Consider the following 26,781-nt stretch of genomic DNA (forward strand, 5'->3'; position numbering starts at 1 on the left):
TTTACTAATAATAATATTGCTACTAATAAAAACAATAGTGGCAGCTGTGACGCTGTCACTTAAAAAGCTATAATACATAAAAAATAACATTCGAAGAGTTAATTTCACTTCCTAAGACTCTCAGAGACTTGTGCCGCTGATCTTTGCACCTGTGTGTACATTCAGGCGCTAAATCTAAATGTGAAATTCCTAAAATAAGCCCGGTGCCTGTTACGTTAATGTTGACACTGGGTAGGCTTACCTCATCATTCTTGTATTATGCAGACACACAGACACAGACACACAATGACAGCACAAGTTAGGCTTGTCTAAATATACCTTGTGTCTGCACAGGTAACGTTATATGCCATTGTTCATGTATGGCTTCTCAGTTGTCTTTTGATGTTGCAGGGATGTGTTAGTCCTCGTATGTGAGCCTGTCGCTTTCCACTAACATTCAGGAAAGTGAATATGGGTGCTGAGTGAGACAGACACGAACAAAGCCTCTGAGCTCTCTCCATCTTTCTCTCCTGACCACAAATGTTTCCCTTCCAACTATAAATACGCCCCTGAAACCTCCCACGTCCTGAAACGTGAACCTCTGCTAATAGTGATTATCAAGGTCCAGAATAGCCCGAAGTTTCCAGTTACATTCAAAGTCGAAAAGCCAGAGCTAATACGGCAGAGCTTTATTTTATAAGCCTCGCTTTTATTTTGTAAAGATGCTATTTTATTTGATTAAACGCAGACAGCCTTTGATGTAAAAAGCTCAAATCCGGATGAAAGCTAAACATAATCGATAGGAGAGAGAATGTGGACTTAGAGGCCGACCGGATTGTGGTGAGAGACAGAGAGGAAAGAGGTGAGAAAACCAATAAAGTTGCATTACCGGCAACATGGACAGCGAGAGAGAAGGCCCACTGATTCTTGTGGAGTGCCATCTGGTTAGACTAAAGAAAAACAACACTGATCAATACAGATTTCTGAAATGATCATAACATCCAAACAAATTCATTGTTCTGCGCAACTTTTCGCTCAGCTTTTAAACAATAGTCATGCAGCATTACTGCACTGGTAGTAATAGTGTATAGTTAGTATAGTTGTGCAGTTGCTGATCTGTATCACAGATAAGACGGCTGACTTTATCACTAAAAAAAAAAAGAACAATTATCCCGGGATTCATCCCTTTAATCCATTCAGTAGTTTGGATGAAACAAACTGAAGCAGCGCAGTAATTTAGTCTAATTAGCCACCTCAGACCAAACTCTTCTGGGGACTGTCTGAGGATAAGTACCCTCTGAGTAGGTCCCCTGGGAGCTATTTGCCTTCGAATCCTTATTTATTTTTAATTTTTGCTTGCATTTGCCCCACGAATAGAAACTCTGAAGTAACACAAAAGCTGACCAGCAGCTAGTTTTCCAACATCGCCTCTTGTTTTGATCCCTTTTTTTCATTTATCCCTGTTTTTAATCCTGTTTCAGCTTCTTCAGTGTCGCTCTTTATTGCTTCTCCTTGTAGCAAGTTCAAGGGTATTGCTGGTAAATATTTTAATATTTAATAGGGTCAAAAAAGCCTAAACTTTTCAGCTTGTTCACTTCATTTAGGTTTAATTCTGATTTTTTTCAACACTAACATTAAGAGCTGCTGATGTTTAGACGCACATCTGGAGCAACCATTTTACATCTACAACACTCAAACTTCCTGTTACACTAGGAATGGTACTATGAGCTAAAAACACACAAACAAAACAGCTCTTAGTACTGTGATGGTCCTCAAATCCATAGTGTTCACACAGAAGAAAGGGGGTACTGCCTCCTGTAGGTGCTACATTTGTGAACAAGATCCTAATATTAAGCTTAGGCGCTGCTACCAATTATGAGTTAATAATCGGAGCATCTCCTACTAACTGTTATTATGCAACATGTTTATATTGGACCACATTACGCATTGATTGATTATAAAACCACAACAACATTAACTGCCCCCTTCCTTCTGTCTTTTTTCATTAGTAACTGTATGACAGAAATGAGAAATACTTTCTGCTGCATGCTAGATATTATATAGTTTACCAGCCAGAGTCTTGTATAGAAATATGGCTGTCTTCCATAAGCAGACAGCTAACAGGAAATATGTAAGAAATGTGTGAGGTGAAGCAGACGGAGCAGGCAGGTGGGAGAGAAGAGGAGGAACAGCAACACTGTGTGGGTGTCAGGATTGGCAAGCTGTCCGTGCTATCTGGTTTTCATCCCCGTCTTTACAGAGATATCAGAGTGTGGTGATTGTCAGATATGATGGATGATGTTGGTTTGGATTTATTATAGAACGGCTTCTGAGGCACATGATGTGAAGCGATCTAAATGTCAGCACAGAAATTAAACTCCGGTTTTAGCACCTTTGGTCTCAATAGGGCATCGACAATAGCTTTTAGCAAGGAAGAGAGGGAAGTAGGCAGATGGTTCAAGCTTTATATGTCAGTATTCATCTGTTTCCATTTTGCTTTTAGTCTTCCCGTTCCTTCCATTTCCATTATTCCTTTACTGTGTCACATAGATAATTGGAGGTCACGGGATATAAGTGGACCTTCATCCTAAACAAGGTAATCTTAGAGCTGCGAGTTAACTTGTTTCTGTCTCTCTGTGTGTGTGTGTGTGTGTGTGTGTGTGTGTGTGTGTGTGTGTGTGTGTGTGTGTGTGTGTGTAAAAGACAGATAGAGCAAAAGTAAAAAAAAAACTGGGCCATGCAGCCTCTTGACACACAATCTCATTCACTGGCCACAGATTACTGTCACCTCTCGTTAGCCTCTGTGTGTGTGTGTGTGTGTGTCTGTGTGCAGGCAGATGATTTGAGGACAAATTAAACGACTCGCTGTGTTTATTTGTTGTGATTGCTGACACGGACAGTCGTAATATGTGCAGGAAATGGCTAAAATGAGAGAGACAGACTTAGGTGCCCAGGCCTGCTTTTCATTCTGGTTACTTCAGGTCAAAATGGCCAGATGGCTGCTGCCTGCCATGACATGGCTGTCTAGATATAATTCAGACTGTTTGGTTGAAGCTTTGGATGACCCTTCTTATCTTAAAAGACTACAACCACGGTTATTAAGGACATTTTTCAAACAGTAATATGAAGGCTAAAATAGTATTTGTTCATTGTTTTTGACAAAGGAAATAAAGGTTGATGCAATGTTTGGCAATATCGCCTCAGAGCAGGAAGGCTCTGGGTTTGAGGCTGCTGGCCATCAGGGGCATTTCTGTGTACAGTCTGCATATGCAAGCTGGTTTCTCTCCTGTATGCCTCCTTCCTCTCATAGCCCAGAGACATGCGTGCTAGGTGAACTGGTGATTCTACATTAGAGTAGATGTGAGGGATTGTCTGTCTGTCTGTGTTAGCGCTGTGAGTGATTGGTTACTTGTTCAGGGTGCTCTCCAGCCCCCCTCTGACCCTGAAAACAGATAGATTGTTGCAGGTATTTCAAATGTAATTTCATGTCATGGAAGCTACCTATACTTCATTGACTGTAAACAAAGTGTGTTATCTTCTAATCATTTTACACACCTGGAGCTTTTTATACAGTAACTACACTGTGCATAAATCTTATGATTAGAGTACTTGTGGATAAGAAGTGAAGATTGAATCATTGAAATTTTAGAGAAAATACAAAGAGCTACGTGTGAGAGGACTGATGTTATATTGTGTAGAGCTCTGAGGTTGCTGATATTCAAGTTCAGAGGTGAAATATATACTTTATTTATGCTCAAACGTCACAGTAGCCAAAATCAGGAAAAGGAAAATAAAATCCCAATAAAAACAAATACAACATCACAAAACAATAGCTCAGAAAATGTTTAAAATTGCACAAAAGCAGCTCAATAAAATATAAAATGGAAAGAAAGGAAGAGGTCAATAAATCAAAAGTGAAATATGATATAATATAAGCAGCTGTCCTTGTGGCAGCAGAGCTGAGATGTCAGACAAAATGCTCCACGCTGAGATGTTCAGGGTCACCCATTTGTTATCTAAAGCCATTAACCGGAGCCACAGTCATTTGTTGATGGAGGAATCCAAACAGCCTGTTTTGTATGTAAATGCTTGCTTTGTAAGTGCCTATAAATTTCACATAAATGCAGCAGAGCACAAAGCACAATGTTTGTTTGAATTGCGGCACTTCCGGGCCTCTTTAAATTGTGTCAAATGAAAATGTCAATGAGCACCAAAAGAGGATGAAAATAGTTGTAGAAAGGTGCTCTACCTGCATATTTGTGTTGGCGTGGATTTGAAAAAATATTAGGCAACTGATTTCTTTCTCAGGGTTAGTGGGAAAGATTGTGTTGACATCAGAGGTAGCGGACCATCAAGTGTGTTTCTCATGCAGGTCCAGACCTGCCTTAAATATTTTAAACCAGTTTGCCTGACATTTTGAGCGTTAGAACGACATGCTGAATGATTGAGTTTGTCCTTTGCATTCTCACCACTGCTAATCTACCACATGTTAACTTTGAGTATTCAAGTTTGTCTTTATCACATACAAACTGAATGGCTGAAAATCTTTTCTAGTTTTCATTCAAACAATTGTGCAAAGGAAATCTAGACTAAGTTGAATAATTTAGATTAATATGTTTTGTGTAAAAGACATCACTTTTTACAAAAAAATAAAAGTAAAATATTAGCATTAGAGGCTTTAAAATAAAATACTACAAGGAAGGGGTTTATGTATTTAGGAACTATATGATTTAACACATGTTATGGTAATTGTGATGAAAATATTTAATTTTTCTACCCTGAAGACCAAAAAGAAATAAAAACAAACAAACAAACAAACAAACAAACAAAGGGTTGTCAAAGTAACAAACTAGCAGCATCAGCGCAGAGAGACACAATCCTGCTGTTTCATCTGTGTGTGTGTGTGTGTGTGTGTGTGTGTGTGTGTGTGTGTGTGTGTGTGTGTGTGTGTGTGTAATGCATTCCAGTCTTAGTCACATGCAGGTCTGTGTATCTGTGGCAACAAAGGCTCTCATTCATTGAGAAGAAATAACTCATTCATTGTAATTCTCTCTCAATGTTTGTGAGTCTGTTTTTGTGTGTCCCGTGCGGTACGCACACACTAGTCCTCACAGACGTCTGTCAGCATACCGCATACTGTCTAAACTAAAACAATGACAATATAAACTGATACTACATGAAACCATCATGTATGATGCAGGGTAATCAAACTTGTTCTGTGTCTTTCCTCCCATAGTGTGTCGGGGAGGAGAACTGGGTCGATAGCCGGACAATTTACATTGGACATAAGGAGCCTCCTCCAGGAACTGAAGCTTTTATACAGCAAAGATTTCCTGACAACAGAATAGTCTCTTCAAAGGTCAGTGAAACACCCACCCACACAGATGCACACATATTCAAAGCAGGACTTGCTTCATCAGGATCCGCCTGCAATATCATGAGAGTTTAGAGGTGAAGAACGTGCAAACAGGTTTTATTCTTTCAGCTTTAAAATCAATTATGATTTGAGCGCAGCATCAGTGTCTAAACAAAAGGACACAGCAGAACAGAGCTGTTAGTACTCCAGCACTATTCATGCTTTGTTTTTAAAGCGTGGGCGACTTCTACTTGGTAATGGGACAAAGACTATTCAGTGAATGAGCTGTTTTGGGAAAGAACACTCTGTGCTGTGTTTTAATTTCAGTGATCAGTTTAGACCCGCTCCAACTTTTTGAAAATTTCATATCTGTGGTTCGTAAAATATATATTGTATATTTGCACTGGAATGCTTGATTATACCATTTCCCCCCCCGCTGTTAAAGCAAACAGCATCAGGGACTGGTAGAACCAGCTGGTATTTATGCTGGTTCCAACTGCTAAGCTGGTCTTGGAGTGGACTTTCTGTTGATTAATTCTGTCCCTCCAGTCTAAATGTCAGCTTGTTATAAACTGAGGCTATGCTGCATGAACATTAATTTTAGTTTTACAAGCTGTAAATGAAAGAAGCCTAGATTTCTGACCTGGATGTAATATTTACATCCAGTCGTAGTATGAAGAAAGATTTTGCTGATATGGTCCAACTGGCATAACTATCTATAACTAAGTCTCACTTACTACAGCACGTTAACCAGGCCTCTCTCAACTGTTCATCACAGGTCCTTTGAGTGTTTGAGGTTTGAGTTTGTACCAATAAACATTATTTTACATGTTGCCAAGAAAAGCTTCCTCCTGCTGCCTGATTTAAAAAAAACAAACAATAAAAGGAAAAAAGGAAAAAACATTTAGTAAACTCTACATTTGTCTGTTTTATAGCATATGTGTTCATGTGCAAAATTATGATTTCCTACCTATTACACGCAAAAACTACTGCAATTATTACTTTTAGGCTGGACTACTCTAATTCGTTATTATCAGGATGTCCTAAAAACTCCCTGGAAAGTGTTCAGTTAATCCAAAATGCTGCAGCAAGTGTACTGACAGGGACTAGAAAGAGAGAGCATATTTCTCCTATACTGGCCTATCTTCACTGGCTTCCTGTTAAATCCAGAGTTAAATGAAAATCCTGCTCCTCAAATACAAGATCTCACATCTTGAATAATCTGACCCCATCTTATCTTAATGACCTTGTAGTACCATATCACCCCATTAGAGCACTTTGCTCTCACACTGCAGGCCTACTTGTTGTTCCTAGAAAATTTAAAAGTAGAATGGGAGGGAGAGCCTTCAGTTTTCAGGCCCCTCTTCTATGGAACCAGCTTCCAGTTTGGATTCGGGAGACAGACACTATCTCTACTTTTAAGATTAGGCTTAAAACATTCCTTTTTGTTAAAGCATATAGTTAGGGCTGGATCACGTGACCAATGTTCCCTCTAAGCTGAGCGCGTGAGTAATCGCGCACTGCTGACATGGTTTAACCACACAGAAAATCTCCGCTGCGCACAAAAAAAAAAATCCAGCCTGAATTGGAATTAAAGTAAATACATGTATTTATTTTATTTTGCTGATTTTCTGTGCGCGGAGACTGTGTCAGCAGTGCGCGATTGCTCACGTGCTCAGCTTAGAGGGAACAGTGCACGTGACCCTGAATCCTCCCTTAGTTATGCTGCAATAGGCTGCTGGGGGATTCCCATGATGCATTGAGCATTTTTTCTTCAGTCACCTTTCTCTTTTTTTTTTTGCCTGTCCCGTTTAGTTCTTTTGCCATCAGAATTATTGTCTAAAGGCAAAGAAAGATGCCCAACGAATTTACTTTACCAAATTGACCATCCCAGCCTTGCCGTAATGGTCTATTTGATTCACCTTTTATTGTTTATTTTATTTATTTTTTATTTTCACTTGCTAGATACGGGACAGACTTGAATGAGGAAAAAAAAAGGGAGAAAGGAAGAGGGGGAAAAAACTGCGGAGAAGAGGGACTGGGATAAAGGGCAAAAAAACAAAAACCAACTAAATAAGCAGACAAAAAAAATACATATATCAATCACCTGGATCATCTGTTGAGAAAGAAAAAAGAAAACAAGCAGAAGAAAACGAGAGCAATATAGTAAACAACATCACGATGGTATATGGGAATATAACAGCAAATACTAAATATTAAACATTATTGTGCAGCACGTAATATCGACAGCGCACAGTGTGCTTTGCCAAAAAGGGTGTAGTTTGTGTGTGTGAGCACCCGTGTGTACACCTGTGAGCATGGACGCGCTTGTTTTTAAAAGGTTCCTTCATGTAATGATCTGCTAGAGGGTGTGGGGGGCCACAGCCCCGTCCACCAGGGCATGAAGCAGGTATGGAGGAGATCCAGACTCCAGACTTCCAGAGGCCCTCAGAACACAAGAGACCAAGGAAGACCAACAGAGGGGCAGCCGCGCCACTGTCCCAGAAAGAGCTTCAGTCACCTTTCTCACTCACTATGTGTTAATAGACCTCTCTGCATTGAGTCACTGGTTATTCTTAATCTCTGGCTCTCTTTCACGCCATGTCTTTTGTCCTGTCTTCCTCCACTTACCCCAACTGGTCACAGCAGATGACTGGCCCTCTCTGAGAAAGTTCTGCTGGAGGTTTCTTCCTGTTAAAAGGGAGTTTTTCCTTCCCACTGTCACCAGCTGAACTCAGCTGAACTCTTCTACTGGCTCACCACAAGGTTGTTGTCTCTCTCCTCTACTGTATATTTTGTACACTAATGACTGTCGCAGTACACAGGCCAACAGGCATTTCATTAAATACGCAGATGACACAGTCATTGTAAGCCTCCTTCATGGTGAAGAGGATTCCCATGGGCCTGTTGTGGATGAGTTTGTTTCGTGGTGTGATCAGTCCTTCTTAATGATTAACACCTTGAAAACCAAGGACATGGTTATTGACTTCAGGAAGACATCCCCCCATCCTGCACTAACAGTGGTAAATGGTGCAGCCATTGAACTGGTGGACAGTTATAAGTATTTGGGGGTTGTTCTTGTCCTAGTCTCTGTCCTTTGAGTCACATCTTGCTGCTACAGTGAAAAAGGTTCAACAACGACTGTACTTTTTAAGGAGGTTGAGAGGTTTTAATGTTTCATCTGAAATGATGACTCTTTTTTATAAAAGTTTTATTGAATCTGCTTTAACTTTCTGTATCATTGCTTGGTATGGTAATATGTCCCTGAATAATAAGACCAGACTTAACAACCTGGTTAAAGTGGCTGGCAAGATTCCAGGGAGGTCTCAGGTCCAGCTTGTGGACTTTTATAACAGGCAGGTGCTGAGGAAGGCAACCTCTGTCCTGTTGTGTTCAGATCATCCTCTCTTTAATGATTTTCAACTGCTTCCATCAGGTCGTCGTTATAAAGTGCCTGCAGTGAAGACAAAGAGACATAGATTGTCTTTTGTACCTACTGCTATTATCATAGTTAATAACACTAAACCATAAGTGTTGTTGCCATTGCACATTGCACTTTTTTGATGAAAAATCTAGGTTGTTTTCTCAGGCTTATATTATATTATATTATTTTGGTGAGTGTATGTGATGTGTTGGTTGTCTGTTTGTTTGTTTATTTGTACGGACATACTGCAAATCAATTTCCCGTTAGGGACAATAAAGTTACTATTGACCATTGACCAAAGCACTTTGTTGTATGATTGCTTGGGTTTTTTCTGTTGCATTATTGTACGGTCTTTACCTTTCAATATAAAGTGCTTTAAGGTGACTGTTGTTGTGATTTGGCGCTGTATAAATAAAATTGAATTGAATTGAATCTTGTCACTGTGCTGTCTTTGTTATTAGCAGCAGTACTTTTTTTTAATGCCAAAACCCAGTTAGTACTGGCACATTATGTTAGGGAATCTGATCTTAAGCCTCTTTGCTTTTGTTTCCATTATCATGGATAGATGTTGATAACACTGTGGGATCTATTTAAACTCTATATCTTTTTAATTAAACATAAGAAAATTTCTTGTTTCCAGTACACGTTTTGGAACTTCATCCCAAAGAATATGTTTGAGCAGTTCAGGAGAGTCGCCAACTTCTACTTTCTCATCATATTTCTGGTTCAGGTAAAACATTTTCTTGCTCACACTGACTGAACTTCACTACAAGGCTTCTGCAAAGCATGTTGTAAAGATAATTCATATTTTTCCTTAAGGGAGAGTTTTCCTTGTGTGCTGTTTATCTAGAGACGTCTGCTTTCTCTTGAATTTAATGGCACTTGCATCAGAAGCATACATTAGAAAAACTCAGCAGAAACATCTCTTTCTATGAATCATTATAGTCAATCAAAGAAATGTTTCACGTAGAAACATATTTTTCTTTATGCTTCATTATTGACATGTGCAGTTCAATATACAGAGAAAGTTTCTACCTTAAATTGCTCAAAGCTGGGAAACTCACACTAAAACTGTTGTGATAGATCAGAGGAAAAACGTGTATATTATGGGATTTCAGGGTGAGATGTCACTTTTACTATACTTATTCACCACTGTGAATAAGGGAACAGCTTAAAGTAGCTCCACTCATCATATTTATGTTATGTTTATATTTATGTTTAGTGCCATAAAGCTCAGACATGTTTTATTGCCTATTTATTGCTGTCTGTCATTTCTATATATTCTTCTTCCCCCGAAACCTTTTCTGCCGTTCATTTCTCTCTCTCGCTGTATGTTCATGTGTGCGGTCACTTCAGTTGATTATTGACACTCCCACCAGTCCGGTCACCAGCGGACTGCCACTGTTCTTTGTCATCACAGTCACCGCCATTAAACAGGTGAGTTCACCTAATGTGACTGTTGACAGTAAACACTACACCAGCAGCCACACCTGCAGCCACACATGTTCACTTTTACATCCTCCTCTCTGTCTCCTCCTGTCTCTCTTAGGGTTATGAGGACTGGTTGAGACACAAAGCAGACAAAGCTGTCAACCAGTGTTCTGTCCACGTGGTGCATCATGGCAAAGTGGTCCGCAAACAAAGCCGCAAACTCAGGGTGTGTGTGTGAAACCAGATAACTCACTCATCCCATCTAACAGAGCTTTGGTGCATTTGTTTTAGTGGCTCACACTGAGGAATTTTCCTGCTACTAAGCTCTCTGTACGTGTGTGTGTGTGTTAAAAGCAATTTAGCTTTAAAAGAACTTAGATTGATGTATGTTATGTAACGACATAAGACTGAAATGATATGAGCTTACTGCTGGTAAGTCATTAGGTGTGTTGCATTTGACTGCATTTTCCGTTCAGTGAGTGTATTTCTCTACTAAAGTGCTGCTAGGACTCCTCACTGATATGCTCACTTAGGTGGTCAGAGCCAGGAGCTCATTTAAATATGCAAAAAGCTCCAGCTGTTGGCTTCAAGGTATCAAGGCCCTGCATGTATTAGAAGTAAACATTTGTTGTCTCGGTCTGTGTGACAGGTTGGAGATGTGGTCTTGGTGAAAGAAGATGAGACTTTTCCCTGTGATCTCATTCTCCTCTCCTCGTCTCGAGATGACGGGACCTGCTTTGTTACTACAGCCAGCCTGGATGGAGAGAGCAGTCACAAGGTGTGCTGGATAAACTTAATCCACTTAAATATGTACTAGATGCATTATGATTTGCTGTGATTTATGTTTTTCTCTGTCCATTTATCCATTCATTCATCTAACTCTTAATCCATTCCCTTATTGCTTTTCTTATTTCCCTTCATCTCCCTTCCGCCCTCTGTCACCATGCCACAACGTGTGTCTTTAATACTTCTCCTCCTGTGTTGCCTTATTACTTACACTCCCATTATCTTTCTCTCTTTTTTCATTTACCCATCCATTTCTTCTGTTTTCCTTCCCTCTTCCAACCTAGACATATTATGCAGTTCAGGAAACCAAAGCTTACAACACAGAGAAAGAGGTGGACACGATCCATGCCACAATAGAATGTGAACAACCGCAGCCAGACCTGTACAAGTCAGTAACACACACACACACACACACACACACACACACACACACACACACACACACACACACACTTGAACAAAGTGTTCTTGCAAAATAAATGTGCCTTATCTCACTTCTTTTCTTCCCACACAGATTCGTGGGGCGTATCAACATCTACATGACCAATGAGCCAGTGGCAAGGTAAAATAACACAAAAATATTACACTTTTATATTAAAGATCATTAAAGAAATCAACATGTTTCTATTGTATTCACCCATCATTCAAAAATAAAATTCAAAACCATCCAGACATGTGTTAAATTTCTTTGATGACAAAGTGTGATGCTGCTCAATCTTTCAAAGAAGATTTCGCATTTCTGCAGAATGACGACTTCGTGTGAAGCTTACCTTTTTATCTTAATTAGATTTAATTGAGCACAGCATTAGTTCACCTCAGCTGCAATGCCAGCAGATCAGCTGATAACAATCCAAGCCCCCATCAGCTGATGGCTCACCTGATACACCTCTGCATCCATTTGGCAAATCTCTTATGGAGTACACTACTATTTTTTTCTTTCCCTCAGTTGCTGCACTGCTGCAGGATGCTTTGAAACCCACTTTTACTCTGCAGCTGACTTTTTAAGTGCCATATCTGTTGTTCTTGGATTATGCTTTTCCTGTCTCTGGCTTTCTGTATATGTGCATGGAATGGTGGGGAATTCCCAGAACAGAGCCATGCTGCCAGATATAAAGTTCTTCAGATGGAAATGGCATACCTTATTTGGCTCTTACTAGATTCAAGATTCAAGATTCTTTATTTGTCACATGCATAGTTATACAAGTATAACACGCAGTGAAATATAATAATAATAATAATAATAATAATAATAATAATAATAATAATAATATAATAATAATAATATTAGATCTTTTTGTTTGTGAAAGAAATACATGATTGTTTATCATCTGGACTGTCTGCAGGCCGTTAGGATCAGAGAACCTGTTGCTCCGAGGAGCCACACTCAAGAACACTGAATATATCTATGGTAATTCTACACAATTAATGATAAATGTTAGAGATTACCTCAACTTTGTACTTTTTAATATTCTTTTTTTTTTTATGTACAGTGCAGCATTTTGAATGAGACTTTTCCTTTTCCCCTCTGTAGCTGTGGTCATCTACACTGGCATGGAAACCAAGATGGCTCTCAATTACCAGTCCAAGTCTCAGAAACGATCTGCAGTGGAAAAGTAAGCTCTTTTCGTTTCCTCCTCTTTCATTTTTATATTATATTATGAATTGTTTCTGAAAGGAGCCTATTAGCAACGATCAGTGCTCTCATGCAAGTTTCACAGTCTTTGGCTGTTTCTGTGCTAACCAGCTTAGATAATAACTGAAATTTTTCTTACCCGTCCTTAGAGCCATCTGTTCACTTCTCATGTCTTGGTTTATTCATTGAGACTTAAGTGTCTGTGTGTGTCTCTTTGGCTCGCTGCGCTGACTGGATCAATTTTCTTTCCATCTGGCGTAGACAGTGTCTTTGTATCCAGATGTATAAATGAGTGACTGTAGGTGGATTACATTCACACTTGCTCACTACGTGTGTCTCATTAACTCGTCGGCTCATTGACTCAGCTCAGAGTAAATGTCTTGTCTCAGCTGTTCCCCTTTTTCAAGTTTGAATATTCTGATGAGTATACTGAGTTGTTTTCCAAGTTACCTTTTACATGGTGGACTGGGTTGTGAGTCTTTCTGGGTTTTAGTGCTTTTATGTTTTTTAGTTCCTGTTTGTTAAAATTGCCAAATGGCTGACTGGCAGTCAAAAATCTCTTATGGATTGTTTCTAACTCCCTTTCAAACTACTTTCATTTGCACCTGCACACACTTGTGCTTTTTACACTCTCAACCACAGTGGGAAATGGTACCAAAATAGTAGAAATAGTACCAGGGCCCCAAGCTCCGCCCCTTATTTTTTTGTGTTTGCACTCATGAGAACATGTGTTATCACCAAGAGAAAAGAGGGATGAAACACAAGAAACACAATCATAGCAGTTCAACATGTGATACAAGACACTTAAGCACATGCTACACAAAGTCTAAAGCTTAGAACCTGTATATGTGAATTATATAAACATGTGATCTGCCACAAACTGCCATGCTCCATCTCTCCACTTAGTCATATTAAATTCTACTCTGGAGGTTGTGCGTAATCTCTCAGGGAAAGAATAAAGCACACAAGTCATAAAGACAGATCAATTCAGGAAAAATGTAATGAAGTCAATGGAATGTTTTAAGGGAGGCACAGACTCCTCCATCCTTGGCAGATAGTTTCCATAATCCTTTTTTTTCAAATGGGGTTTTCAATCCAAATTTTTGTCCACATTGTTCAAAGCAGATTAATGAAAAACTCATCTATCTATCACTATCATGAAGAAATATGTCACAGATCTTTAACTTCTCCCTCTGCAGGTCAATGAATGCCTACTTGGTGGTCTATCTGTGCATTCTCATCAGCAAAGCTCTCATCAACACGGCACTGAAATACGTGTGGCAGTCCGACCCCAACAAAGACGAGCCCTTTTACAACCAGAAGACGGAAGTTGAGAGACAGAGACACGTTGTGAGTCTTGAATCCTGGAAAATAAAAATATTTCGATCCCCTCTTTATTGTCTCACACGTTCTTCGTTCTCCTCCTCCTCAGGTAATCAGGGCGTTCACTGACTTTTTGGCCTTCATGGTTCTTTTCAACTACATCATTCCCGTGTCCATGTATGTCACTGTGGAGATGCAGAAGTTCCTGGGCTCCTACTTCATCATGTGGGACGATGAAATGTTTGATGAGGAGCTGGGGGAGAGAGCTGTGGTCAACACATCAGACTTGAATGAGGAACTGGGGCAGGTAGCAAAGTGTACTTCACTCCGGGCAGAATAATGAGCAAAGAAACATTACTGTATGGAAAAGTGAGTTAGAGATAAGAATAAAAAAACACTTACCCTGCTTTCTTTCCAGGTGGAGTATGTGTTTACAGACAAGACAGGAACGCTAACAGAGAACAACATGGAGTTTATAGAGTGCTGTGTGGATGGACACGTTTATGTACCTCACGCTATCTGTAATGGACAGGTAAAACGTTCAGTCCCACTAGATTGATCTGTTAAGATATTCAGCTTCAGCCATGAACTTTTCTTACTACAAGCCTCATTCATACACAGTCCTACAAGCACTTTCTTTTCTGTGCTTAAGCACTTTGAGCCTGACTTTCACATAATCACACTGCAGTGGATGCACTGGGGGAAACTCAGTTCAGGGTTCAGGTATTTTGTCCAAGGATACTTTGGCATGCAGACTAGAAGAGCGACGGATTGAACCACCAGCCTTCCAATTAGTAGATGTTGTGGGTGTTTCAGTGTATGCATGAAAGAACCACAGTTTGTATGGATGCAGCTTGCTAATAAGACTTGCTGGATAATGTTGTGCATTTCTAAAGATACAAATAAAGGCACTCTAAAGGAGATTCCAAGGGTGGTTCAAAACCATTTTAATGATGCCACACTACTTCCATCCTTTATATACAGTCTCTTTGGACAAGGTAAAGATGGATCAATGTTTGTGATTGATTCATTTATAGCCTTTCATTTATTTACAAAGAGTTCATATTTTTATGTAATGGAGGTGTAAAAATCAAATGACAGAAAGGCAACAGTTTAGGCCTATTTTAGGGTTTTTTTGTTTGTGTGTTTTATCTAATAAAAATCTGTGAGAAGAATGTAACATTCATGCGTTTAGTCATTTCTGTGTTTTCAATGGATTATTACAGATTTCCTGACAATAAAACTCCTGGGCATTGTGCGTTTAGTGTAATCATCTGTGTTCAGTGCTTAATGGTCATACAAGGAAATCAAATTGTGCCTGCAAGTCTTGCTGCTGTTTATTGAGCCATATGTCTATTTATGTTTGCCAAGTAACTGATCATGAGCATTAATTGACAAGTCAGCAGCTCATACAACCTTAAATGTGATGAACAGACGGTCTGTTGTAATTTTAGGAGGGATAAGTTGTTGTGTTGTAATATTATTACAATTTACTCCTTTTAACATAGGACTTCAAACATCAGAGTAAAGAGGTTACTGTCACATAAACATGGACATCGTGCTGTATATGTCAAGTCTTAGAATCAAGCTTTAATAGTAAAATGCCATATGTACATATCATCATAGCCTGTGTTTGATAACCAGTGACCCCCAGAGTGATCTGTGGTCTGTATGTCTGTAGGTGATGCCTGGAGCTGTCGGTATGGACATGATCGACTCATCCCCAGGTCCTGCAGCCAGGGTAAGTGCAGACTCGCTTTGAATGTGCGTTTGTGGTTCGTGCGAATGAGGGTAATCTAGTGTCGGCCGTCCACTGCAGGAGCACGAGGAGCTGTTTTTCCGGGCGTTGTGTTTGTGCCACACGGTGCAGGTGAAAGAGGAGGATACTGTAGATGGGATCAAACATGGCATTCACCAGGGCAAGTCCACTTCCTTCTACATCTCCTCCTCTCCTGACGAGGTTGCACTGGTGGAGGGCATGAAGAGGTGCAGCACACACACACACTCACGTTACATACAATGGCAGCAGTAATCGCTGCTGCATTCAGAAGAATTTCGTTTTCCCATTTTTCTATTTCTGTTTTTTGGACATTCATTTTATTCACTCCAATAATGGTTGTTCTGTGCTGCAGGCTCGGTTTCACCTATCTGAGGCTCAAGGACGGTCAGATGGAAATCTTAAATAGGGAGGATGAAGTTGAAAAGTGAGTGTGCCGCTTTAAGCAACGTTATTGTTCTCTGTGAACCTTGAAAATGAGATGACTATTGTTATTTTTATCTGTTTTTAACTTCTTTAATTGATAGTTGCTTATTATTTTTTCAGTAGCATTTGTGTGATTTTCTTCCTGTTTTTATCAGGTTTGAACTGCTAGAGGTTTTGACATTTGACTCAGTCCGACGGAGGATGAGCGTTATCGTCAAGGCCAGCACTGGTAATGCACACAAAACTATATATGTATATTCTTTATATTGATTTCTATGTGTCTGTGTTTATGTTTTTCTTTAATCCGATCCTCTTTTTTTCTGTGTATGCGTTTGAGCAGGTGAGGTTTATCTCTTCTGTAAAGGTGCAGACTCCTCTATCTTCCCAAGGGTCATCTCAGGCAAAGTGGATCAGGTCCGAGCTCGAGTGGAGCAAAATGCAGTGGTGAGAGAGCACAAACACACACACACACACACACACACGTGCAGGCTCACTCTCATCTTTCTCATATCGTTATAGGCTCATACAATATAACAGGAAGTTGTTTTTTCCTGAAAGATTGTGGCTCAAGAGTTTGGAGTTCGCCTTATAGTTGGAAGGTTGCCGGTTCGAGCCCCCACTTGGACAGTCTCGGTCGTTGTGTCCTTGGCCAAGACACTTCACCCGTTGCTTACTAGTGGTGGTCAGAGGGCCCGGTGGCGCCAGTGTCCGGCAGCCTCGCCTCTGTCGGTGTGCCCCAGGGTGGCTGTGGATACAATGTAGCTTGCCATCACCAGTGTGTGAATGGGTGGATGACTGGATGTGTAAAGCGCTTTGGGGTCCTTAGGGACTACAGGCCAATTACCATTATCTAAGTTTTTTGCATGGTTACAGTTTACACAACCACATGAGAAGCATCATGTAGTTCCATTAAACAGAACTTCTTTCTAGGTGGATCTGGTGTGGCCTGTAATTGACAAAAGCACAAGTCTGTTTTGTTTTTTTTATTAACATGTATTTAATAATTGTATCAGCACAGTCTTTCTATCTGTGGGACTGGCGTAGGATTTGGTCAGAAGATGGAAAGAAGAAGATTTCTTTAAATACTGAACAGAACCATAAACAGTGATGGACTCTGCATACTGTTTTCTTTATACACCCACAAAATCCTTGTGGGAAAAGTAGGAAATGCTAATAAGTAGACAGATAGTAAGAGAGTGCACCTAACTAAGCAGTCAACTGCAAAATCTCATAATGACTTCCAAAGTGCAAAAATAAATATCGCAGTCTGAATAAGACTATTTAAAGTTCAGTTTACCCATGAAAATACCACGATAGCTTCAATTTGCATGCAGTAAAAAGCAGACGAGTGACACAAATGTTGCTGTGGTTGCAGCTACAGATAAATCACAGGTTTCTTTGGAAACTGAAAAATATGTGGTGAGTGTTGTACTAGTGAGGCTGAATGGGTAGTTTGCATCCACCCACCATACACTCATATTCAGAGGCTGTATTCAAGAAACAGTGTTTTATGTAGATTTGTTTTTATTGAGTCTTAAATATATACCAGCCTGACCTTGTGTGAATCTCTGTTCTCCACCAGGAGGGTTTGAGGACACTTTGTGTTGCCTATCGCTCTCTGAGCCCAGAACAGTACGAGGAGGTTTTCCAACTGCTGAACAGAGCTAAGTTAGCATTACAAGACCGAGACAAACAGCTGGCAGAGGCTTACGACCTCATCGAGAAGGACCTGATACTGCTGGGAGCAACTGCTGTCGAGGACAGGTGCTGAATGTTTTTTGGTATTAAGGACACCTAAATGACAAATTATATCAACATCCTGCACTTTTTTTTCATCAAAGGTTTTCCTGTACAGCTGGTAGCTTGGCAACATAACCACAATTTATATTGCATGCTGTTGTCATTTCAGTTATTTGTCCTTCTAAGTGCAAATTTTACGTGAAATGCCCTTTCAAAAATTACACTATGCACCTTTTTTTTCCTATAAATGTCTAAACCCCTTCAGCTCAAGTGACTCTTAACATTACAGTAATTCTGTGTCTGCTGCCATGGACAGTGCTGTCCTAGTTCTGAGTGAACCAAAGTGAGTGAGGGAAAGTGGCAGTTTAACCCTCCAATCACACACGTGCCACTAAGGCAATTATAGTGCAGGCTTAAAACTACTTGTCAGCCCAGAGGGCGTTTCACCCATCCAGCACAGAGAGGAAATAATCCACGTGCTGGAGTACTGCACAGTTGAGCTGTTGTTGAATAAAAGGTAAAGAGAAATAAAAGAAACCTATTTATTTAATGCAGCTAAAAACATGCCACCTCTTGTTTCTTGGCTGCGTACCAGGCTACAGGAAAAAGCAGCAGACACCATTGAGTCTCTGCACAAAGCTGGTATAAAGGTGTGGGTGCTGACAGGAGACAAGATGGAGACTGCAGCTGCAACGTGCTATGCCAGCAAGCTGTTTCATCGCAACACCCAAATCCTGGAGCTGACCACCAAACGCACTGAGGAGCAGAGCCTTCACGACGTCCTGTTTGAATTGAGCAGGACGGTCCTTAGGCAGCATGGGGGCATGACCCGGGACACCTTCTCTGAGTGGGTATTATGTTCACAGCATGCTTCAGATAGTGTCATCCTGCAGTTACTCGTATTTGACAGGTTTTGTGTTTTTTTTCCAGGCTATCAGGTGATTGCACCGACTATGGTCTGATCATTGACGGAGCTACCCTCTCTGCTGTAATGAGGCCCGGCCAGGAGGGCTCAAACTCAGGGAATTACAAAGAGAAATTCTTGGAAATCTGCCGGAACTGCAGTGCCGTGCTCTGCTGTCGAATGGCGCCACTTCAGAAAGCACAGGTACGAAGGCCATCTGTACTCTGAGTTTCACTGTGAAACAGATGTTCTCACTCATGTCATTAAGATTCAGATGGATGCTAAGCTGAAATCCACAACCTGCAGATTGTCAAGTTAATCAAAGCCTCGGAGGAGCACCCAATCACGCTGGCCATTGGAGACGGAGCTAATGATGTCAGCATGATCCTGGAGGCCCACGTTGGTATTGGTTAGTATTCTGTCTATTCCTATGCAACATGCCACACTCTGGTAAAGTTTGTTTCCTTCTTAATACAGCTTCAATTTGAAGAAACTAGAAATTCTTAAAAGCAGTCCCTTGTGTACAGAAGTCAGCAGTGTGTACAGCACCTGCATTCACACAAAATCCTTTTCCACACAAAAAATGTACTTTTGAATTTCCAAAACTAAATTTATGCAGAAGTGTTAAAACTGTTAGAACCATACTATTATCATTGCGATAATACTTTGCCCTGTAAATGGTCACAACGCAGGCATTATGGGTAAGGAGGGTCGCCAGGCAGTGAGGAACAGCGACTACGCCATCCCGAAGTTCAAACACCTCAAGAAGATGCTGCTCGTCCACGGACACTATTACTACATACGCATCTCTGAACTTGTACAATATTTCTTCTACAAGGTAGTCGCCCTGAACATGTTTTGAGTTTACTTCTTTTTAAAACTTTGTATAGTTTTTTAATTTGTTTTAAGATGATTGTAATTGCGGAGTCTGTGGCTTTAGCCTAAGTGTGCAGGAATGCTTTGTGTGAGATTTAATTTATTAATTTGTTTAGTTCATTAATTTTCATATTTTTGATATTTATACTCTGTAAAATTAGCGTTCAGCAACAAAAAGACCTGTACATATTTAAATTGTTGTTCTTTCTTTTCGCAGAATGTCTGTTTCATTTTCCCCCAGTTCCTCTACCAGTTCTTTTGTGGCTTCTCACAACAGGTGTGCACTCACAAAACCTAAATACCATAAAAACAACAAGAACAAAAATACTAACAGGGCTCTCTTTCCCAAACCCCAGCCGCTGTATGACACGGCTTACCTGACTCTCTACAACATCAGCTTCACCTCGCTGCCCATTCTGCTCTACAGTCTCATCGAGCAGCACATAAATATGGACATCCTGAAGAAAGACCCTTGTCTCTACAGGTGGATTTCTGTTTAAGATTGTCATGTCAGAAATGTGTCGTTTAGTAAGACTGCAAATCGACCAGCTGGATCGACTCTAATATCACATGTTCTTCAGGAACTTGTTCTCATGACATGAAAATTAGGAAAAGAAATTATCTCCATGTTTCAGTAATCCAGTCCTCTGCAGCAGATAATGAACCATCTGTTTTATACAAAGCAGACTGCGTGGTAGTTGGATTCTTCCGGAGATGAACTGTAACAAGAACAGTGTTGAGTTAAAGTCGTCTAAGCAACAGAAAATATAAATATTTCAATAATTCTTTAGACACTTTATACACTTTAAAATTCTAACAGCCTCCAGGTGCAAAGTAATAGCAGATGATTTGGTGTTTTACTCTGATTCATTTATATTTACATTACAGTTTATTTTACATCCATCATATGGCAGATAACCGCCTTCTTGGATTTGGTTTTGCATGTGTTCAGAGTTTGAAAAGCTACGTTTTTAGCTTTACTCTTAAGTTGTATTCTTCCAAAAAAGAATCAACCTTTCCCACAAACAATGACGCTGTCTGTATTGATGTATGTATTATACTATTAGAGACTCATTGGCTGTGAGGCAGGCAGTGTACTGTGGTATTAATCTATAAACATGTGATCTCTGTTCTGTATATCTACACAGAGATATTGCTAAGAACTCTTTGCTGCGGTGGCCCACCTTCATATACTGGACAGTCTTGGGCGTTTATGATGCCATTGTGATGTTCTTTGGTGCTTACTTCCTGTTTGACAACACCACCTTCACCAGCAATGGACAGGTAATAACCATGTGGCTTTGACAGGCTCTTTAATTGAAACAAGGAGAAAAAGGCCTGGAAAATATTTAAAGTAAAGTTCAAAGTAAAGGAAAAATAGTAACTGGCTATTTTATCTATAGGCTACTTCAGTTTTCCACAAGCTCCATCTGTTTTCTGTTTGTCATCTGACTTTTTAGTCTTCTTGTGGTGTTTGGGGTTAGTTAGGGAACATAGTGACAGTGTTTTAGGTCTCAGCTTGTTCCTCAACCACATTTTGCTCTGTAAGCAAAATGGATTTACTTTTAAATATACTGGCTGTACTGTGCTTTGCTGACAGGTTTTAATGGCCTGGCTAATGCCTGACACGTAGTTTATTGTATTGCTTGCAGAAACTGATCAAGTTGTAGCACAAACTAACATTAAACCTGTAGTGTAAATGGATCTGGTATTATAAATGTATTTTCCTGACACTGCACATTATTGTGTTTGAAAAAGTAACTATCTGGTAGTTACATGTAGTTATGAGATAATTATGGTCAAGTAATTTCTCATAATAATGAACTTGTACTGGATGGTTATTTATTTCACTTGAAAATGCAGGTTGTTGGCTGATAAAGTTTGAAGACTATTTTGCCTTTTAGTAAATAATATTTAATGTCAGTTGGATAATTATATATATATAGATGTTTAAGTAAAATCTGATGACGTGTGGTTTATATCTAAGGCCTTATTTAGACTTCTGCGGGAAATCTTTTTAGAGCCCATAACGTAACCTACATAAGTGGCCGATGCTATTGGCAGGATTCACACTCGTGCTGGTGCATTATGTGGTAATTACCACGTGGTTGTGTCCCAGATAAAATACTGGTTTGCGGTTACGCAGCAGGTAACAGCATAGATTTCCCGCTGAAGCATAAATCTCTAGTAAGACACGACAGCATGGCGGGGTTCCCATCATCTTCCTCTCTGTTCTCTATTTGGTTTGTTTAATTTCTCAAGCTGCATTACTCTCCCAGAAACATGTTGAACTGTTTTTGAGTTGCTTGATTTCACTTGGGTTTTCTTCTTCTTTTTTTTGCATCCAATTCTTTTCAATTTTTTTCCTTTCAGCCATAAAACTGTTTATGTTATTATGATTTTCTTCTGGTCACATGCTCTTCTTCTTCCTATCCTCTTACCTTTGTGTTGCTTTTTCTTTTTGCTTCTCTTTCCTCCTCCCAGCTAATGACAACCAACACACAGATGGTAAGCCTGTCGCTGTCTCTCTGTCGTCTCTCCTTAGTTTCACTTCCCTGTTTCGCCACCGTCACACAGCCTGATACAAACTGCTGTTCATCTCATGTCCGGCCCTCAGTGCTTGCTGTAGATACGTCAGCTGTAGGCTTTTCTGTAGTGACTCGCTGTTTCCCAGACCCATGCTCATGTGTCCAGCTGTCAGTGACCAAACACCTTAGTTATACATCCTGTGTGCTTTGTTTGTGGCAGATGTTAGGACTTCTCTTAAAAGCAGGGCATAAGTGCTCCTGCTTCCATTATGTAACAGTTAGAGATCATTGCCTAAAGCATTACAACTTTTTATAGGATTACTTATAAACACATAAACAGGAAGCAAATCTGAAGCTTTTGAAGTGTTAGAAAAAGAAAAGGTGAAAGAAAAACATTGAAATGCATCTGATCAATGATAAAAATCATTTTTCTGCCTCATGCGAGTGTTTCTGTACAATTTATGTTGTAATGTATCTGATAGTAGCTTGTACTATACTTGTACTAACAATGTAAAAATCAGAGCTGCATTTGGAAGCTGCCTCTGAAAAGCTTTTATTTTATCATTTCATGCTCATCATTTTTATTTTTTAACTTTATTTATCACGTTTCACCCAAGGTGCCTGTTTTTAGCAGAAGTATAGTGTAGCCCAAGCAGTTAGATGACCTTCAGTGTACCCATACTTTAAATTTTATGATACTAGTTCATTTTTGGTTTTGGGCTTCATCTTATTGCCACAGGCCTGTGAAAAAAGAAAATCATGCAACAGTCACTTCTCAGTTATGGTGTGCTAGAATCACTATGTTCCCCATGTACCTCTTAATATGACACCTCAGAATAATTACAATAAAGGGAAAATATGCCAGTTTTAGTGCTGCACAAAATGCTGAAGGAGCTCATTGTATAAGTTGTAGTGAAGAAGCTGCCCTGCATCGTGGTGGTCTTAAATGTGCACGATGACTTTTTTAGTGTTCATGTAAAAGGGTTTCACTCACAGAAGAGACTGATAGGAATATTCAGCTATACAATCACATCATCCTCCTGTTTTCCATCCATCAGTCATCTGATAACCAGCTCCTCACCTGAATGTTGCTACCTGAGCACCCTGCCATCTGTTTGATTGATTGATTCCTTACTTGAATATGTCAACTTTTACCTCATAGCCTAGTCATGTCATCCGAAAAGCATGTTAACGCAGGTGTGCTGAGCATTTAAGTACTGAATAAGCACAAGTCAAATTATTTACTTTAACAGTTGCTTAGAATCTGTTCACATCAAACATACAATAAAATAAATAAAACAAAAAAAACAAGAAGTTGAAAGTGTTTCATGCACAAATCTCCTGATCAATAACAGCAGCTGCTTTTTTACCTTCTGCAGATGTTTGGAAACTGGACATTTGGGACACTCGTCTTCACTGTGCTTGTCTTCACTGTTACATTCAAGGTAACCACACAGACACATCAGAACATCACAGAAACACCCAGGCAAGTCTGGCTCCAGTCTCACTTCCATCGTCTCTGTGTCGTAGCTGGCCCTAGATACTCATTACTGGACTTGGATCAATCATTTCGTTATCTGGGGCTCACTGATCTTCTTTGTGGTATTCTCCCTGCTGTGGGGCGGAATCATCTGGTATGATTAAAGAAATATTTTTGTATTTAAATGCTGGATGTATTCCTTAAATGTTTACTTGATGTAAAACTGTGTCAGTCAGAGTGACGTTTTATTAGATGTTTTATTGCATTTGTTTTCATGCAGTCGTTTCCTCTCTTACAGGCCATTCCTCAACTACCAGAGAATGTACTATGTGTTCATGCAGATGTTGTCCAGTGGCCCAGCCTGGCTCAGTATAATCCTTTTGATAACAGCCAGTCTGTTGCCAGATGTGGTGAAGAAGGTCATATGGAGGACACTGTGGCCCACCACTACTGAGCGCATACAGGTGGGCACAAATGCTTGCAGAAATAGAGAGTAATTGCATAAAAAACTAAAAGAGGACTAATCTTTTTTAAAGTATTATGAATATTTTGGAATAATTGCAGTAATGCAAGAAGACTGATGACCACACATCCCGTAAATATTTTGCTTCCTGCCAAAGTAGGACGTGTTCGTTAACCATTACTTCATTTGTTCTTCAATAAATGTTGCTGCTTCTTTTCTACATGAATATTAATAATGAAAAAAATGCACGAAAGCTCAGTTTACACAGGTCAAACAGCGCCCCCTGCCTTTTGCAAGGCAGAAATCAATTTTGTATATTTACCTACAAGCTACCTGCGTTTACTGTTTATTATTCACTGGGATGTTTCAGTTCCTGACATGTCGAACTGACAATTGTGGGTCAGCAGAGGTATGCAGGGTGTGGCTACATCCCTGCTTTGGTAGTTAAGCCTCTGTGTCTGTGTGCAGCGCTCCTTTAATTTTTAAGACGAGTGCGCACAATAGTGTGTATTTTCTTTAGCGGTTAACACTCAGAGTTCTGTGTTTTATTAATGGAGAATAAGAACAGTGTCCTCTGCTGAACCAGGAGTGCCTCTAAAGGCATTAATTGTTAATGGGTTGCAGTGTGGAAATGTGCATTAGAGTTTCATAAACAGTGTATAAAAGAAGGAAAATTGCAATCGAAACTTTATTTCCAGAGCAGTTTTGAAAATGAACGTTAAATAATGCTGCACAGTAAGAAGAAAGAAGGAAAGATGGGATAAAAAAAACATCCTGCTTATGTAAAAAAGAGAATAAACTCAAAGCTATGGACTGATTTCAACTCTGAGGCGCTGAAAGAGCAGCGTTAACAGCAGTTATTTATCTGATGCATACTGATTCATCAGGACTGAAAGATTGGACCAGAAAAACACGATTAGGTGTATAAACACTGACACGTGGCTCAGAAATAATGAATGGCAGAAGGCATTCATTAGCAGCAAAATACTGAAATATTCAGTATTCCACTGAAAGTTGACAGAAGAAATTATGTCCATAAAAAAATAAGACGATATAATGATACATAATATATGAAGCACTGGGATCCAGTTACAGTGGAGTTACTGAAAAACACAACACAAATGTTTTTGTATGAGTAGGTGCATTGTATGGATAGCACTAGATGAGTGATGTCAGCCTTTCTGGGAAGGCTGCAGTGCAGTCTGCTTCACTTCCTTTTCCTACAGATACTAATTATTTCTCCCTCTACATCCCAAACTCATTTTCCTATAACCTCCCTGATAACTGTGGTTGTGGAGAGCTAATAACCATCACCAAAGACTTTCCAGTATGATCCAGTCTCTCCTGAGAAGCCTAAGAAGAATGTTTACATGCTGCTGTCTATCTCATAAACTGATCACGTGGCATTTTGGAAGATCTGACATGTTTCTTTCCCAGCTGTAACTCTTCCCTGCCTTTGTTCACCCCTCCTGATCTCTTGCTTCCTCCTCCTTCTCCCTCTGTGGTTCTCCTCCCTGGCAGACTAAGCGTCGGTGCCTTGCCTCCGAGCCTTCCACCATCTTTATGCTGTCTCAGACCTCCAGCAGAATCAGTTTCTAACCCAGCCCTTCTGTAGGTGACCCTCAGCCTTTCCTACTGTCTCGTCTTTCTCTTTATTTTCCTTTCAGTCTGTATCCTGTTACTTTGTCATTTCCACTGTTTTGCATGAAGTTACAGTCTTATCTGACTGCATGCCTTTGCATCTACATCTTGATTCAGTGTGGCCTTAATCACCTTTTGTTTTAGAAACCACTCTTACTTTGATGCTTCAATTTTGAGTCCGTATGGTAGATGTGTTTGTCTTCAAATGTGTGTGTGTGTGTATATTTGCAGCAAGGGAGAGATAATAAAAGGTATGAGAGGGCCCTGGCCTACATGAGCTCTGATTCCTTGTTGATGGAGTAGCTGTCACAGAAGCCTACAGGGCTTCAGCACGGTAAAATGCACACGTTGCTGCTGTGTGATGGTGGGTTAACTGGTGTGGTGTGCGGTTTGACTTTGGGTTGTTGTACTTGACTAACACAAGGGTTGGAGTGTGTGCTTTATTTGTATGAAGGTCCTAAAAGCTCAACCATTTTCTTCAGGTATTTCAACTGACTTTACTTCCAGCTGGGTGATTTCTCACACGGAGCTTTAGCACCATCTAGTGGTATAATGTGTTGCTACAGAGACAGAAAAGTAATATTTGCAGAGGAAATGAACGCATGTTTAGCTTTTTGTTGACATTTGCATGTTTTTGGTGTTTATGATTTATTATTTTTTTGTTGCTCTTAACATGCTTGCTTTTAAACCTGAACAGAATGGATGGAAAATTTAACCTCACAGCTGGCAAATTAAACTAAAGGAAATGAAATACTTTATTCATTTAAAAACAACTGAAGCTTGAGGATGTAGCATGGTGCCCAGGATCAGGTGCCTGCAGTATGCAGATGTATTCATATTTGTTAGTGTTAGGTAATAAATATATAATCTTAAATGCTTATATGCTGATTATATTGGTTTATATAAGAGAGGCCCAGACTTAGTTATAAGGAGCATTAATAAGTTGCTCTAACAGCACATAATGCTCATTGCTCCCATTGAGCCTTGGGGGCATTGGTGGGGTTGATGGCTATC

The 26,781-nt window shown here is 39.9% G+C and overlaps 1 protein-coding gene across 5 annotated transcripts in view; it reads left to right on the forward strand.

Annotated features, from left to right (window-relative positions):
• atp11a (ATPase phospholipid transporting 11A) overlaps positions 1-26,781 on the forward strand; it is a 47,691-nt gene that overhangs the window by 19,331 nt on the left and 1,579 nt on the right. Inside the window, exons 2-31 of one of the 5 annotated variants that reach the window (XM_040038287.1) lie at positions 5,216-5,338; positions 9,400-9,489; positions 10,116-10,196; positions 10,309-10,416; positions 10,840-10,968; positions 11,261-11,364; positions 11,491-11,538; positions 12,320-12,384; positions 12,508-12,589; positions 13,809-13,959; positions 14,042-14,239; positions 14,351-14,464; positions 15,614-15,673; positions 15,752-15,918; positions 16,065-16,136; positions 16,291-16,364; positions 16,476-16,579; positions 17,718-17,899; positions 18,471-18,722; positions 18,806-18,983; positions 19,086-19,188; positions 19,472-19,617; positions 19,873-19,932; positions 20,012-20,139; positions 20,804-20,939; positions 22,140-22,163; positions 23,563-23,628; positions 23,714-23,817; positions 23,962-24,127; positions 25,648-25,737. In XM_040038287.1, coding sequence (XP_039894221.1) covers positions 5,216-5,338; positions 9,400-9,489; positions 10,116-10,196; positions 10,309-10,416; positions 10,840-10,968; positions 11,261-11,364; positions 11,491-11,538; positions 12,320-12,384; positions 12,508-12,589; positions 13,809-13,959; positions 14,042-14,239; positions 14,351-14,464; positions 15,614-15,673; positions 15,752-15,918; positions 16,065-16,136; positions 16,291-16,364; positions 16,476-16,579; positions 17,718-17,899; positions 18,471-18,722; positions 18,806-18,983; positions 19,086-19,188; positions 19,472-19,617; positions 19,873-19,932; positions 20,012-20,139; positions 20,804-20,939; positions 22,140-22,163; positions 23,563-23,628; positions 23,714-23,817; positions 23,962-24,127; positions 25,648-25,725 — 3,393 coding nt within the window. In that variant the 3' untranslated portion in view covers positions 25,726-25,737. Of the gene's footprint in view, positions 1-5,215; positions 5,339-9,399; positions 9,490-10,115; positions 10,197-10,308; positions 10,417-10,839; positions 10,969-11,260; positions 11,365-11,490; positions 11,539-12,319; positions 12,385-12,507; positions 12,590-13,808; positions 13,960-14,041; positions 14,240-14,350; positions 14,465-15,613; positions 15,674-15,751; positions 15,919-16,064; positions 16,137-16,290; positions 16,365-16,475; positions 16,580-17,717; positions 17,900-18,470; positions 18,723-18,805; positions 18,984-19,085; positions 19,189-19,471; positions 19,618-19,872; positions 19,933-20,011; positions 20,140-20,803; positions 20,940-22,139; positions 22,164-23,562; positions 23,629-23,713; positions 23,818-23,961; positions 24,128-25,647; positions 25,738-25,998; positions 26,102-26,781 lie in introns of those variants that run through there. The other 4 variants (XM_040038288.1, XM_040038285.1, XM_040038289.1 and 1 more) reach the window with 4 other exon arrangements.

The sequence above is a fragment of the Simochromis diagramma genome, unplaced genomic scaffold (genome assembly GCF_900408965.1).
Source record: "Simochromis diagramma unplaced genomic scaffold, fSimDia1.1 OVJJ01000413.1, whole genome shotgun sequence".
NCBI lineage: Eukaryota > Metazoa > Chordata > Actinopteri > Cichliformes > Cichlidae > Simochromis > Simochromis diagramma.